We start from the raw sequence: 14,780 nt of genomic DNA, 5'->3' as shown, positions 1-14,780 counted from the left end.
TTTGCAGCCAAAATTTAGTTTGAAACCCAGGTAAAGTGGTACTGATTTTTCGACCACAAGAGTTTGAATGCAGAGTTTTCATCTACAACTTTGCTGTCCTTTATACTTTTGTCTTTTTGATGTCATGAAGCAGATGAGTAAAAATGGCATGATCTTGTCATGTGGAAGGGTTGTAATGGCAGATATTTGGAAAACAATCAGCTCATTGCAAGCCACAGATCCACACGTGGCAGGACTGAATCTCGCTTCTATAATTAAAGTCAGGGAGACCGAATGATTCCTCATCCGTGCTTGCTCCACAGAGGCACAGCCAGATGTGTGCTGGGGCTGTGGGCTGTCAGGGCTCCCGTGGGGACTGTGAGTGACACCCCTTCCCTCCTTTTAACAGTGGAGCTGAACGAGGTCGGCTTCAAGTTTGTGCGGAAGTGCATCAACGCGGTGGAGACAAAAGGTGAGGAACCCACAGCAGCATCTGAGTGCAGGCAGGCTGTGCATGCAGCACAGAGCTGTGCGGGTTGGGGCAGGCTGTGCATGCAGCACAGAGCTGTGCAGGTTGGGGCAGGCTGTGCATGCAGCACAGAGCTGTGCAGGTTGGGGCAGGCTGTGCATGCAGCACAGAGCTGTGCGGGTTGGGGCAGGCTGTGCATGCAGCACAGAGCTGTGCGGGTTGGGGCAGGCTGTGCATGCAGCACAGAGCTGTGCAGGTTGGGGCAGGCTGTTCACACAGCACAGAGCTGTGCAGGTTGGGGCAGGCTGTGCATGCAGCACAGAGCTGTGCGGGTTGGGGCAGGCTGTGCATGCAGCACAGAGCTGGGTATCTGTGTGCTGGCTCCAGCAGATGGTGCTTTTGGACTGGCTTTGGCTAACACTGCTCTGTTGTTCTCAGGGATCTCTACAGAGGGCGTCTACCGAACCGTTGGCAGCAATATTCAGGTGCAGAAATTGCTGAATGCCTTTTTTGGTAAGAATTGATTATTCCACGTGGTTATATTGTCCTGTTTATGTGTTGTTTGAGCAGGGCAAAGGGAATGGGCTTTCACACTGAGTTGAATCAGTGGAGAGCAGTGACCGGCTCCTGCAGCATCTCTCCTGCTTTTCAGAGCTGTCTCTGCACCCACCTCCTCTCTCCCTTTGCACCGCATTGGCTGCAGGTGCTGGAAGCTGCAGGAGGTGATGGCAGCAGTGACCCCTGCACGGTGGGGATGTGCCTTATCCCCTCCTCTTGCAGAAGCCCCAGCAGATGGGCAGTGGGGGGCTGTTCTCCAAGCCACTGCTCCCCAGAGTGGCAGGGACGGCCGTGGTGCTGCAGTACCAGCTGCCCGTGTGCCTCACCACCACTGCTGGGATGCACTGACCTGGGTAGGCCAGTGCAGGGACCTGCTGAGCACTCCTGAGTGGCTGCAGAGGGGACTGATTCTTTCCATGGACCAGTCATCCTATGTACTTACGTAGCAAACTTTCATGCAGGTGTGTTAATTGCTGGCTGGTTGTCACACTTGAGGTCAGTGGTGGCTGGAGCTCAGCACTGCTTCTCCCAGCTGGGTGCTCCTGGGGGCTGCCCAGAGCTGTGGCTGCTGTCCTGTGCAGGTGGGCCCGGCCCTGTGCCCCACACAGCGGTGCTGGGAGGGCTGCAGAGCAGAGCAGGACGTGTGTTTGTGTTGTATCTGTGTGCCTCGGGCACATGCCAGCTGCTGTCAGCATCCTGTGCAGACATCTGATATTAATGTAGCATTCAAAGGCTGTTTCTGCATTTACTATTGTTGTTTATTAAATCTGCTTTGTGCTGTCACCAAGCTGTACTCAATTCCCATGGAGCCACTTCAGACAGCTATTCAGTTACACTTGCCCGATGACTAATTACTTAGCCTCAGATTTTATTGCTCCTGGATTCTCACCCTCCCTGCAAGCAGCACTGTGTTTTTCCCTTCTGACCCCCAGCTGTGCGTGGCTTTTCATTTTGTTTAATATTCACTGCTCAGGTTGACCACTTGCCACCCTGCTGAGTTCAAACTCACGATGCAAAACCCAACAATGCTGAGCAGAAATAGCTGCTGCTGAGCACCTTCTTCCTGAATCTGAGTGAGGAGCTCCATCTTCTGCCTGCAGTCCCATTTCTGTCTGTTTCCTTATGCCAGCTGCCCCCTCCACCCATTCGTAACAGAACAGTGGGGTTGGTCCGTGTGGGTGGATGGAACTTGGGGGGGTGTGCTCAGCTTTGCCTTCCCCTCCTGCCCCCTCCTCCCCATTGAGGGGGGGAGCCCTTGGGGTGAGGGGCCGGAGCAGACAGCTGGGTTATAAGGGTACAAAAACCTGATCTTGGCTCTGTGGGAGTGCAGTTTCTGCCAGTCTTGACTAGAAGAAAACAAACTGCAGGGAATGTGCCCTCGCTGACTGTTCTCCACCAGATCCTGCCTGCTGCTTCCTCCTGTGCCCCTGGTTAGTGCTGATCCTTTCATCCTGAGTGACAGCCTCTCTGCCACTGGCACTGTTGTTCTGCTGCTGCTTTACCTTAGCTCATCTCAGGCAGTGCCCTCCCTGAATTTGTTTTTTATAACAGCTTCGAGAAGGGTCTTATTTTAAAGCTATTTTGTTCTTCTTCCAGATCCTAAATGCCCAGGGGATGTGGATCTCCAAAGCAGTGAATGGGATATCAAGACCATTACCAGCTCGCTGAAGTTTTATCTCAGGTAATGCTGCAGACCCCACTGCTCTGGGTGGTTTGGGTGCAAAGAGAACTGCTAGGTGCGAGCATCTGGACAAAGGAAAGGGGAAAGCAGCAGCAAAGGCGTTTGGAAGGGGAATGGATCCTTTTTCCTTTTCTCTTTATGCCTGTTGTGGCAGTGCCATATCCTGCAGTGCATCTGGGGGAGATGCCACCGGGAAGCAGCAGGCTGGTGGGTGAGCAGATCCGCCCCCACTCCTTGGAGATCAGGTGTGAGCTGGTCATGCTGTCCTCCCAGAGCTCCGTTTTCTTTCTGGTTGCAGGAACCTGTCGGAGCCCGTCATGACGTACAAGCTGCACAAGGAGTTGGTCCTGGCTGCCAGTAAGTACACTGCCAGCAGCCCCCAGCTGACCCCAGTGCTGATCTCTGCAGGGCACAGAGGGCTCTGTGGCTCCAGGCACCCCTGGGTGTGTCCCGGTGGGCACTGGGGCTCCGGCAGCTCCTGGGAGGAGTGATGTGAGTGTCTGCAGAGGGACCCATGGCAAACACACTGTGACCTCCATTACATGGGGCACAGCACTGCAACGTGCCTGCCTGGTGTTACCATGCTCAGAGCCAGTGTGCATTTCAAATGAGTTGAGACTGCTCTGCCAGGCTGCACCAGGGGAGTCTGCCACTTGCTATCGCAGTGCACTTCTCTGTGACAGGGCTGTGTCCTTTCAGAGGGTCTGGGGAGCCAGGGCATGCCAACGAACCTGAGAGCTGCTGATCACAAGTGCTCCAGAAGAACTGTTTCTAAGTATCGGGATATTTCTTTTAAAAGCAGTGAGGGAATGTGATGTGTTGTTGCCAAGCAGAGTTAGGTGATCCTTTTAGTTCCTGAAATTTGGCCTGGGATGTTGAATCCAAAGCATCTACTGGTGCAAGAAATATGTTTTCATTCTGCACTGAGTCACAGCCAGTATTAACAGAGGTTAGCCAAGTAGCATAGGTGAGCCAACGGGACGTAGCCTTTGCTAACCCAGCTAGTCCTCAGCTGTCCTGTGATTACATCCATTTCAGATAAGCCATAATACTCAGAGCTGGCTGCATCCTCGAGCTGCTGAGAGGCAGCACGCTGAGGTGGAGAGCAGGGATACAGGGAGTTAGTCATCCTCTCAGCAGGAATGTGCTGGCATTTGGAAATTCATGGCACACTCAGAAACGTTCTGTGTGAAGGCATCCTTCGCAGCCCCATGTCTCCTTGAAGTCAGCAGGAGGCCAGGAGAGATCCCCGCCTCTCCTCGCTTTGGACCCTTGGAAAATTACTACCACTTGTTCTTTCTTGTAAAGGAAAATTTTGCACCACCCACTGATTGTGCTCAAGCCCGAGATTTATTAGTTTCAGCACTGTTTAAACCATTGGTGCCTGAGTATGTGCAAAACCATAATCCCTTCCTTTCCTCCCTCAGAGCTTGCACCATTAAGCTTCCCAGCCACCGAGATCCCACACTATTCTTTTCACGTTGAGTATTTTATTGTTTCTTGATTATTTATGCTCATGAAAGTGACCTCTTTGGGTCAAGGACTCCATTTTTCTGCAGTTCATTTTCCCATGTTGTTGTGTTGCAGCTCTCCGGGCTGAGGAGATGCCCAGCAAATGGGCCGTGGGGGTCCCCTGGTGCAGTGTGGTGGGCAGGACCCCGCCGTGCCCAGCCCGGCCCTGTGCTGGGTGAAGAGCCTGGTGCTGAGCTCCCTTTCAAGCTTCATTTCTCCCTCTTTCCATTTCACTTTGTTTCTCACAGTGATGACCGTGTTGCTATGTAGTCTCATTTTCCTTCTGCTTCCCCCCGCTGGCTTTGGCCAGCCCTGAGCTGCAGATGGAGCAGCTCCCACAGATTTTGTTTGACTTTACTTTTCGTTTATGTATTTACTTTAAAAGGCACAAACTTTTCTCTGTGTTTCTTCTCTCCAGAATCTGAGAACCTGGACTACAGGCTGGGAGCCATTCATGCCCTGGTCTATAAACTACCTGACAAGAACAGAGAGATGTTAGAGCTCCTCATACGACACCTAGTCAAGTAAGCAGACGTTTTTCTCTAGAGCCAAACTAAGAGGAATAATGGAATCAGCAGAGCAAGCCTTTTCTTGTGGCAGGTTTGTAAAACTGTACCCACCACTGTCCCCCAAGGAATTTACATTCTGACTGCACGAATGGTATGATGACCCCTCTGCACTAAGTGCTGCTCCTCTTTCTGCTTGCTGCTTCCGTTCCCTTTCTGACAAGCACAAAGCAGGGAGCAATTCTAAAATGAAAACAGCATCTGAGAGAGCAGAGCTATAAACACGTCACCTCTCAGTCCAGTTAACAAGAACGTTAGGTCTGGGGTCTAGGACGGCTGTAAGACCTGTGCCCCTGGGCTGCATGTGAACTGTGCTTTGGTTTTATCTCCAGCTCAATGGCCTGAGCCCTTAGAGCAGCACGAAGGCCTCAGCATACAGGTGAGCTAGCAGTGGGTGCTTGCTGGTGCTGGGCAGCACTGCTTCCGCTTGCTTCTGCCAGTGAGTAACTGAAAGCATCACTTTCTTGGTGGTGGTGGGACCAGCACTGCACTGGGAAAAAGGGAATTGAATGAGAGCTCTGGCTTGCAGTCTGATGGAGCTAACACTGGAATGGTGGTTGTTATGTTTGTTCTTTGGAGTGCTTATGCCTAAATACTGCTTACCCCCTTCATGCTGACAGAAACCTCTCTAAGGAGAGCTACAGTGCAAAGAATTCATTAAAATAAAGCACCAGAGCCTCACTCCTCTTGAAAACACGTGTCCACAGATGTGGTTCATGCCATGGTCAGTGGTTGGTGTGCTCTGCAGGCTCGTGCGTTCCTCTCAAACTGAACAGAGGGAGCTCTGCTCTCTGAAAGCTGTGCTTCCTTCAGAAGGAAGGTGCTGTGGAAGTTTATTGGGAGAGAGGAGAAATTAAAGCCAACAGTCAGTTTGGACTAAATAGGATATTCCAAATGAGACATTCGTTTCGTGTGTGTCGCACCGATGGCAGTTGTGTGCAGAATTAGGAACCAGAATTTGAAAGAGGTGGAGCAGAAGTGCTCTCACAGACACAGGTCCCGGCCGAGCGCGCTCACGCTGCAGCTCTGGGCACGTGGGGTCTCTGCTGGGGGAGGGAAACTGATGTGATGAGACAGAATGAAGAAAGAGGACGCGCTGATTGATGCTGTATGCTCAGAATGTCTTAGAATGGGATTGCGTTGGAAGAATGAAAGCAATAGAAACGATTCCTCCTTTCTCCCCTCCCCGCAGCGTGTGTGAGCACAGCCGACAGAATCTGATGTCACCGTCCAACATGGGGGTGATATTCGGGCCGACCCTCATGCGGGCGCAGGAGGACACCGTGGCAGCAATGATGAACATCAAGTTCCAGAACATCGTCGTTGAGATTCTCATCGAGCACTTTGGGAAGGTACGGGCCGTGCCGGCGCTGCCCGCTTGGTGCGGAGCTGTGGCTCCTTCTTTTGTGGTCTCTTTAAGGGGTGGCATTTTCTTTTAATATATGCTGTTCTGAAATGCTTCCTAAGGAAACAGGCAGCCTGACAGGCATGTTCCCCACTACTGCCTGTACTTAGTTCCGAAGGAAAACTCTCGAGTCCGCTGGGTTTCTTGCTTTTCTTTTTAAATAAGATAAGCTTCTCTGTTGGAAGTACTGTTCTCTGCCTGGAGGTGGTGGACGTGATGCTTTCTTGTGCTGAAGCCAGGAGACAGAGCAGAGCACAGCTGTTTTGGGCAGGCACGATCCAAGGCATGGCACTGCCTGCCATCACAACAGGAGAGACACCACAGCAAAGTGTTGAAAGCTCGGTGAAAATGATTGCACTGTGCACGGGGCTTGGGGAGGGACCTGCTGCTGGGCTGAGCTCTGGGGGAAAGGTCCAGCACCCAGCCCGGGTCTGCTGTGCTGAGGGCAGCACTGTGCTCTGGGTTCCTCACTGTGAGTTTGGTCCTTTATAGTGCATTAAATTATAGTGAGTTTGAAGAATCTCTTATGTCGTGAAGGGAGGGGCAGTCTGATGGCATCCATGAATGAGGGGATTGCTGTCTGCACAGCGGTGGCAGCAGATGGGAGGAGGGGAATGTCCCTGCTGGGGAATGATGGGGAGGCCAGAGCTGCAGGAGCAGGGCTGTTGTGAAGGTGAGTGTGGAGTCAGAGACCAAACTGAGACCCGAGCTCAGCCTCTGTTGTTGCTCTCGTGCCACCTCTGCTCAGGCTGAGCCAACTCGTGGTGCACTCTGCCGCTTCAAGGAGATGAAGTTCAATCTTTAATTAAGGCAGACATCTCTCTGCTTGCTTTTAATTTCTTCAGCAATAAGGTGAAGTTAGTAACATTTATTACATTGAGACTGTAAGTTCATCATCAGAGCAGGAAGTGTCTTCAGCTCACGCATATGCAAACACTTCAAATGAGCCTGGAGGGAGAGAGAGATTACTTAGACGGTGCAATATGAAGACTGAGGACAAAGTAGTTACTCATGAAGTCTTTGGGGATAATTACTCTTCCTGCAGCTTATGTATCAGTGCCACAGCTAAATTAAATCATTCGCTCCCTCTGGAAATGCCTCTTCGCTGTACAAACTTTCTAGATGCGAGGATCAGTCAATATCTTCTTGTACCTTCAGGTTGTTTAACTTGGACTTTTGTTTGAAAGGCAGAATCAGGAGAAGCTGCACTCGCATCTTAAAAAGGCTGGTGGGGTTTGAGCGTGGTTTTCAAACACTGAAAAGCATTGCATGAAAGTAGAGGTCTGTGCTACTTCTGTGGGCACCAGGGAGCAGCAGGCAGCACCATCCCCACTGCAGGACACAGTGCCCAGAGCTCAGGAGGGAGGAGGTTGGAGCGCTCTGGGGCTCGTGGTTTTTTCCAGCAGTTCTCTGCCTGGCAGAAGGAGGAAAACGCTTTTAGTTACAAAGATGACATCTTTGACCAAATCAGAACGTCCTTTTAGAGTTTTATCCGAGGGACAGACATCTGTGCTTCCTCCATCCCAAAAGACCTGCCAGAGGGTCTCATCCTTGGGCTGAGCTGCTTCCTGCCTACCCCACTGGGATGGTCTGGCCGTGCTGTGCCGTGCCATGCCGTGCTGTGCCATGCTATGCCATGTCATGCCATGCCGTGCTGTGCCATGCCGTGCTGTGCCATGCCATGCTGTGCCATGCCATGCCGTGCCATGCTGTGCCATGCCGTGCTGTGCCATGCCATGCCATGCCGTGCCATGCCATGCCGTGCCATGCCATGCTGTGCCATGCTGTGTTTTGCTGTGCTGCATTGTGCCATGGGCTCCCAGCAGCTCCTGCTGCCCCACCACACTGCTCTGCTCCTGGAGGCCCAATGTGAATTCAGTTAATGTCCATGGGAAAACTGCTTTTGCTGTTTGTGGGACTTTAATGTGTTGCTTCATATCATCAGAGAGTGCCCAGACTTTATTTTTATTTTTTTCCAGCTATTAAAAAGGGGTCTGGCATGAATAAAAGCCTCTAAATTAACCCCAACCAAATAGGTGTCATATGAGCAGTGAGAAAAGGAGATAGAACTGCTAACCAGCATTGTTTTTGTGCCAGTATTTCATCTGAGGTAATTCGAGGGTGCCACATACTTCATTGTAAGCCAAGCCCCGAAGTGTTTTGCTGCTAAATCTCAAACAATGCAGCAGCTTTTTGGGTGCTTGCTGCAGATTGTATCACCTGGTTAGTGTGGAAAACTTGGTGCTTCTCAGAACATATCAGATTCAAAGCTGACTTAATGTGCTCTGAGACCATTTGCTCCTGCACATTTCTGCGTGTGGTGATCTGCTGTGTGAAGCATTGTGGTGTTGGCTGAGGCAGGTTTGTGGCAGGCTGTGTGCAGCAGCAGGAGCAGCACTGTGCAGGGCTGCAGCACCTCCCTCCAGCCCTGGGAACACTGTGTGGTCTGGTGAGCACCATCTGAAGATGTGTCTGCCCTTACAGATCTACTCGGGCCCCCCAGAAGACAGCGCTGCCCCACCAGTGCCTCCCCCCAGGGTGGCTGCCCGGAGGCACAAACCCATCACCATTTCCAAACGTCCTCTGCGGGAACGACCTGTCTTTTTTGGGGCTTCCGTGGAAGAAAGTGGAGGTCAGTTCAGCTGCTCTCCTGCACCCTCACTCTCCCTCACTCCTATTTCTTTTAACTCCTTTCCAGGAGTGATGTAAATAATAACAGAGCTGTATTTACAAGGGCTTCAGCATGGCACGCAGTGAGTTGTGGTGTTTGGTGAGAAAGGAAAGTGAGAACTAATCATCAGTGGCTGCACTGCATCACAACTCCAAGTGCATTGGGGGTTTTTTTGCTTTTATTACGCAGCATTCTGTATTCTAAAGCTTCCCTGCCCATGGGAAGCGCAGGGAGACGTGGTGCAGTGCAGGTGCGGCCGAGGAGCAGAGCTGGGTGCTGTGAGCTGTGTGAGCTGTGCCCGCAGCCCTTACCCCAGAGAGCTCTGCCTTTAATCAGGGCCCAGTGAGGGGTTTCTAAACTAAGTACACCTCTGCTGTTAGATTCATTTGGTTGTGAGCCCCCTATTATCACATTTAAAGGCACATGGATTTAAAGTCGTGTTTCGCTCTGTATCTGAGTTGCCCTAATTGATGTTCCAAGCTGTGCCCCAGATCACGTAGTCACCAGAAGAGTCTTTATCTGTTGCAGTTTTCAGAGCTGTGATGATGTTTTGGGCATAATGCTGTGAGTGTACCTCTCAGCACTGGGCCAAAGGATTGACTCACATAGCTCTGTAAGCTGCAAGGCTTCTTGTTGGAGCATTCACCTCCTTCTCTTGCTGTAAATGTTGTGCAGAGTGGGAGCAGAGGCGTTAACTTCCAGCTGCACCGAGTCGTGCACTGTTTCACTGCCATGCTGGGGCACCTGTGCATGAGTCTTTAGCACAGGGAAAGGGATGCAGTGAGGGATTTTGGAGGGACATAAAAACGTGGCACAGAACTTCTCCTATCAAGGATTCAGTGTTGTTTATTCTCAGCTGTGTCAGCCACCTGTGCCTGTGCTGCGCTGGGTGAGGCTCTGTCACTGGCAGAGCAGCCCGCCTGGCTGCATGTCCACACTCATTCCCAGCCTGTCTGTGTGTCCCTAACCCATCTGTCTGTCCCTTGGCTCCACAGCAGACCAGCTGGGCCAGACCCCCAATGGCAGCATCGGCATGGAGGCCCCCAGACCACTGCTCCGCAGCCGCCTGCCCGCGCCCCGACCCTGCGGGGAGGAAACGGGGCGGCCAGCAGCCGAGCTGGAGGTGAGCAAGCTGGTGGCCAGGCTGCAGGACGGAGCTGTGAAGCTGCCCAGCAAGGCTGCCAACGGCGTGGTGGGCAGCCCTGCCCTGCGGACCTCCACGCTCCATGCCCGGAGACCTGCGCCCCGGCCGGGCAGCAGAGATGGTGAGCAGCACACCCACAGCACCCACAGCACCCACAGCACGCCCACAGCACCCACAGCACCCACAGCACACCTACGGCACCCACAGCACACCCACAGCACACCCACAGCACCCACAGCACACCCACAGCACCCACAGCACACACAGCACACACTCAGCACACACACAGCACACAGCACACACACAGCACACACTCAGCACACACTCAGCACACACTCAGCACACACACAGCACACACTCAGCACACACTCAGCACACAGTCAGCACACACACAGCACACTCAGCACACACTCAGCACACACACAGCACACACTCAGCACACACTCAGCACACACAGCACACACTCAGCACACCCACAGCACCCACAGCACACCCACAGCACACACTCAGCACACTCAGCACACACACAGCACACACTCAGCACACACACAGCACACAGCACACACTCAGCACACACACAGCACACACTCAGCACACACTCAGCACACACTCAGCACACCCACAGCACACACTCAGCACACACTCAGCACACACACAGCACACACTCAGCACACCCACAGCACACACTCAGCACACACTCAGCACACACACAGCACCCACAGCACACCCACAGCACACACTCAGCACACTCAGCACACACACAGCACACACTCAGCACACACTCAGCACACACAGCACACACTCAGCACACACAGCACACACTCAGCACACCCACAGCACACACTCAGCACACGCAGCACACACTCAGCACACACTCAGCACACACTCAGCACACGCAGCACACAGCACAGCTGCAGCGTGGCCGAGCGGGGCCTTTCTGCAGCTCATTGAGCTTTGTAGGTCTGTGTGATAAGTGTGAATAATGAGTTCAGGGCCAAACTGGAGCTGGTGCTGCCCATCCCTGGAGGAAGGTGCTGCTGTGCTGTGTGGCTGTCACTGTCCCGCGTAGTGCCAGCACGCAGCTCACGTGGTGCTGGAGCTGTGTGCTGGGAGCTGAGCGGGGTGAGATCCTCACAGCGATGGTCATAAACTAGAAATATTGCTGCTTCTGCCTCAGCCAGGTTTACTTGTGTGCTCTGCAGTGCTTTTTAGATGTTGTCATCCTGCAACAGCTTCACAGTCCTCTATTTAGAAAATCAGAATGGGGCTGAGTGCTTGACAGATGACTCCCACATACAATCAAAGGCCTGGCTGGGTAGCACAGACATAAAGTTCCTCTGACTAACGCTGCTGGCTTAATTTAAATTTGTTGCATAAATGGTAGGTGGAAGTCTGCCTCTGGAAGAGGAAAACAGCTTTTAAAATTGGCTTGTACATCAGCTACATTTAGTGCTTACTGATTTGATGTTTTCACATTATCACACGTAGCGTGCTGACAGTGTGAGCTGGAGACAGCACAGCAGAACGGGCTGCTGCTCCTGGGACACAGACAGGAGAGCTGAATCAGTAATGCAGTTATACTGCAGCTGTACTGACACTTCAGAATCAGTGCTGGAGCGCCGTATCACAGCTTGGGGGTCATGTTGAAGAACTGGAGAAGCCAGCAGGAAGGATTAGAAAAGAGAGCTTTTATCAGGATGTGCAGAGTAACAGCAAGGAAGTCCAGGATCAGCATTTACAAATGCAGGCGTGGAAGAGATGTGGCTGAGGACTTGTCCTGATGAGAATGTCCCAGGGGTCCTGGGAGATGAAGCACTTAGCATGAGCCAGCAGCAGAGTGCTCTTGCAGCCCAAGAGGTCAACAGCAGAGGTGGCAGCGGGGTGAGGGAGGGGACTGTCCCGCTCTGCTCTGCCACTCCTGGAGGTGTTCAGGGCTGGGTTGCATGGGGCCCTGATCTGGTGCCTGATGTAGCAGGTGGCAGCCCTGCCTGTGGAGGGGGCTTGGAAGGTGGTCCTCGAGGTCCCTTCCAAGCCACACCATTCTGTGGCTCTGTGTTTGAGAGTACAGTGAGATTTAGTAATTAAAAGGTTGACCAAGATTTGGTCACTAGTTGCAACAATTAATTAAAGTAAAAAATGTTCTTGTATTTGGTAATTTCTAATCATGTAGGGCTCTCAAGCAGGGAAATGTCTGAATCAGAAGGTCAGGAATGCAGCCATTGCAGTGGTTCTGAGCAATGGAAGTGGATGGGTCTGGAATGGGAACGGCGTTTTCCCAGCTGGTCCCTGGTCCTGAGCATTGGCTGCTGGCAGCTGGAGCAGGTGGATGGGCAGACAGAACCAAGCCCACTGACTCAGTAGTGCATCTCCACAAACACCTAATCCTGTGCCAAAGCTTCACACACGGTGTCTGCAATCCTCTGCCTTGCAGGAGAGTACGACGGTGTCCCCAAGCCACGCTCCCATGGCGATAAGCCCGTGATAACACGTCCCCCTGTGCGACCTCCAGACCCACCGTGCAGGACTCCCGTCCCACAGAAGCTGGAGCAGAGGCCAGACCTGATAGCAGGGACAGCAGAGGAGATGCCTTCCTCCGTGTAAGCCAGGGGCTGGGCAGGCAGCACTGTGCAGGGCCACAGCTCAGCCCGGGGCTGTTGGCACCGGGGGTGGGGGAGGGCAGGGGGACACGGGGCACCTGGCAGCAGGGGCTGCTGCCATCTTCCAGGGGTGTGGGAAGAGCAGAAGGAAAAACACACTGCTGGTTTCCAGCACTGCTGGTATAGGATGGCTGTGCACGTCCCTTCCCTGCCATGGCAGGGCTGTGAGTCACTGCAAGAGCTGTGTGAGAGCTGCACCAGGCTCTGCCATAGGGCACAGCTAGGGAGGAGTATGGCCATGGCAAAAGCAAACACACTGCAGGATAAACAAAGCTCTGAGCCTTGTCCAGAGCAGCTCTGGGGCTGACTTACCTCTCCATCATCTTCTCAGTTACTTCTTTTGTCAGTGCAGCTGGAGCTCCCTCCCTGCCTGGCTCTCAAACGAGTCTCTCTAATGAGACATTTCCCAAGAAAGATGAGATCCTGCTTGGATCCCCATTGAGGAATTGGATGCAGTTCAGATAACTGGAGTGACCTCTTCTCTTGTTCTGTTTGCAGAGTGGCCTCCAGGACCAAGTTCTTTGAGACAGCATCCCAAAGAACCAGCAGGTGAGTCTGCAGCACAGCCCTGCTGGGGGCACAGCTGAAGCACCAGCCTAAGCAAACAGCCCCGAGTGCAAATCCACTCCAGAGGCATCGTGAGAAGTTAACCATAAATCCACTACGTAGTAAACACGTCGTCGTGCGTGGATTTAAGTTGGTGCAGTCCACATTGTAGGGCAGAGTGGGGCAGAACTGGGAGCGATGGGGAGGGCTGGGAGGTGGCAGCAGCAGTGGGACCCACACGTAATGTGCAGGGCATAGCTCCACAGGGCTGGGTGGGCTGTGGGGGGGTGGGCTGTGGGGGGGCACAGCCTGCACGTGGGAGCCCTCGGGCTCAGGGGATGCATGGCTGTGGATTGCAGGCACTGTGGTTTGTGGCAGCAGGTTTCATATAGAAAATATCTGCTCGAATAATCCTCGGTTTCCTACTCTTAATGATCACGAGCTCTGCCAGAAGTGCAGATGGATTTGTATGTCAGACTTTGAAAAGCTGATAAAATTTGATCATTTCCAGTGTTAATGTGAAAAATGCATCACTGTCCTGACTGCTGCCTGTCACTGTTTGTTGGCAATCATTTTTTCCCTCTATTTTCTTTCCCTCCATTGCGTTTAGTTCTTCATCTCCACAAGGCAGGATCCCAGCTGATGAGAGCTGAGGCTGAAGGTATGTGTGCCAAATCCACATGGTCGTCCCCAGTTCAGCACGTGGGGCAGTGGGAGCCCGGGGAAGGGAATGAGGTCTCAGGGAAAAGATTGGGAGAAACGTCCCTTCCCTTGCTGAGGGTCTCCAGCCCCAGCTTTGTGCTGGTTCTGGGTTTGCCTGCACTGATGGGCACACACCACTCATGCTGCCATGCTTGTTTTCTTCTTTCAGACAGTGCAGCCATCTCAGCCCAGCTAGACCAAGGAGATGTTCTGTGCTTGTGAAATGGACGTGTCACAGCTGAGACTTTTCCAGTTCAGATGACCTGGAGAGCAGCTATCATTCTGGACGATAATTTCGGAGTGTGCTGCCAGAAGCAGCTCAAGAAATTGGAAGGAGATAAAATGGACAGAAGGCCGTTACTACGTCTGTCTGGAAGTGTTCCCAGTCCTTCTGCCACCGCCCTCTGCCCAGGAGGGGGATGCTCCTGGGTGCCTCTGCTCTGCTGGGTGAGCACAGCAGCCTGAGGGACAGCACAGTGGGAGCTCCGGGCTCCTGCTCACATCTGAGGACCACCTCAGTGAGGAGTGACCTCGGGCAGATGTCACAGTCAGAGCTGGATACACCGGTTCCCAGTGCTTGGACGCTGGGAGCGAATGACTGAAGCTGTGTCCTCGCTGTGAGATGCTCATCCCACGTGCTGTGTTCTCCCTCATGGAGCAGTGGTGTTTTTGCACTGGGGTTGGCAGGGCAGCAGGAGCTGCTGGGGAGCAGCAAGGGAACGCAGCCCTGCTCCTGTCTGCAACTGGAGCTGCTCCCCACAGGCCCAGCAAGTCTCAGTGCCCGTGGTTGTTCTGCTGGGGCAGCAGAGGTGTGGAGGAACCGAATCTCCGAAAGGATGGGTCAGTGCCCGGTGGTTTTCTAAGAGGAACACAGTTTCTACTTGCTTGTT

The 14,780-nt window shown here is 53.0% G+C and overlaps 1 protein-coding gene across 1 annotated transcript in view; it reads left to right on the top strand.

The window, feature by feature from the left end:
- OPHN1 (oligophrenin 1) overlaps positions 1-14,357 on the top strand; it is a 45,546-nt gene extending 31,189 nt beyond the window's left edge. Inside the window, exons 13-24 of the mRNA XM_065729224.1 lie at positions 389-451; positions 887-961; positions 2,603-2,687; positions 2,986-3,044; positions 4,618-4,723; positions 5,958-6,117; positions 8,655-8,802; positions 9,837-10,106; positions 12,417-12,582; positions 13,141-13,191; positions 13,799-13,849; positions 14,060-14,357. Of these exons, the coding sequence (XP_065585296.1) occupies positions 389-451; positions 887-961; positions 2,603-2,687; positions 2,986-3,044; positions 4,618-4,723; positions 5,958-6,117; positions 8,655-8,802; positions 9,837-10,106; positions 12,417-12,582; positions 13,141-13,191; positions 13,799-13,841 (1,226 nt within the window). The 3' untranslated portion in view covers positions 13,842-13,849; positions 14,060-14,357. The remainder of the gene's footprint in view (positions 1-388; positions 452-886; positions 962-2,602; positions 2,688-2,985; positions 3,045-4,617; positions 4,724-5,957; positions 6,118-8,654; positions 8,803-9,836; positions 10,107-12,416; positions 12,583-13,140; positions 13,192-13,798; positions 13,850-14,059) is intronic.
- Positions 14,358-14,780: the final 423 nt, after the last annotated feature.

Source organism: Cyrtonyx montezumae, unplaced genomic scaffold, assembly GCF_038088225.1.
Source record: "Cyrtonyx montezumae isolate F1298 unplaced genomic scaffold, pur_monq_1.0 scaffold_11, whole genome shotgun sequence".
NCBI lineage: Eukaryota > Metazoa > Chordata > Aves > Galliformes > Odontophoridae > Cyrtonyx > Cyrtonyx montezumae.
The sequence above is the reverse complement of the archived record's forward strand: the minus strand, read 5'-3'. Positions and strand labels throughout refer to the sequence as shown.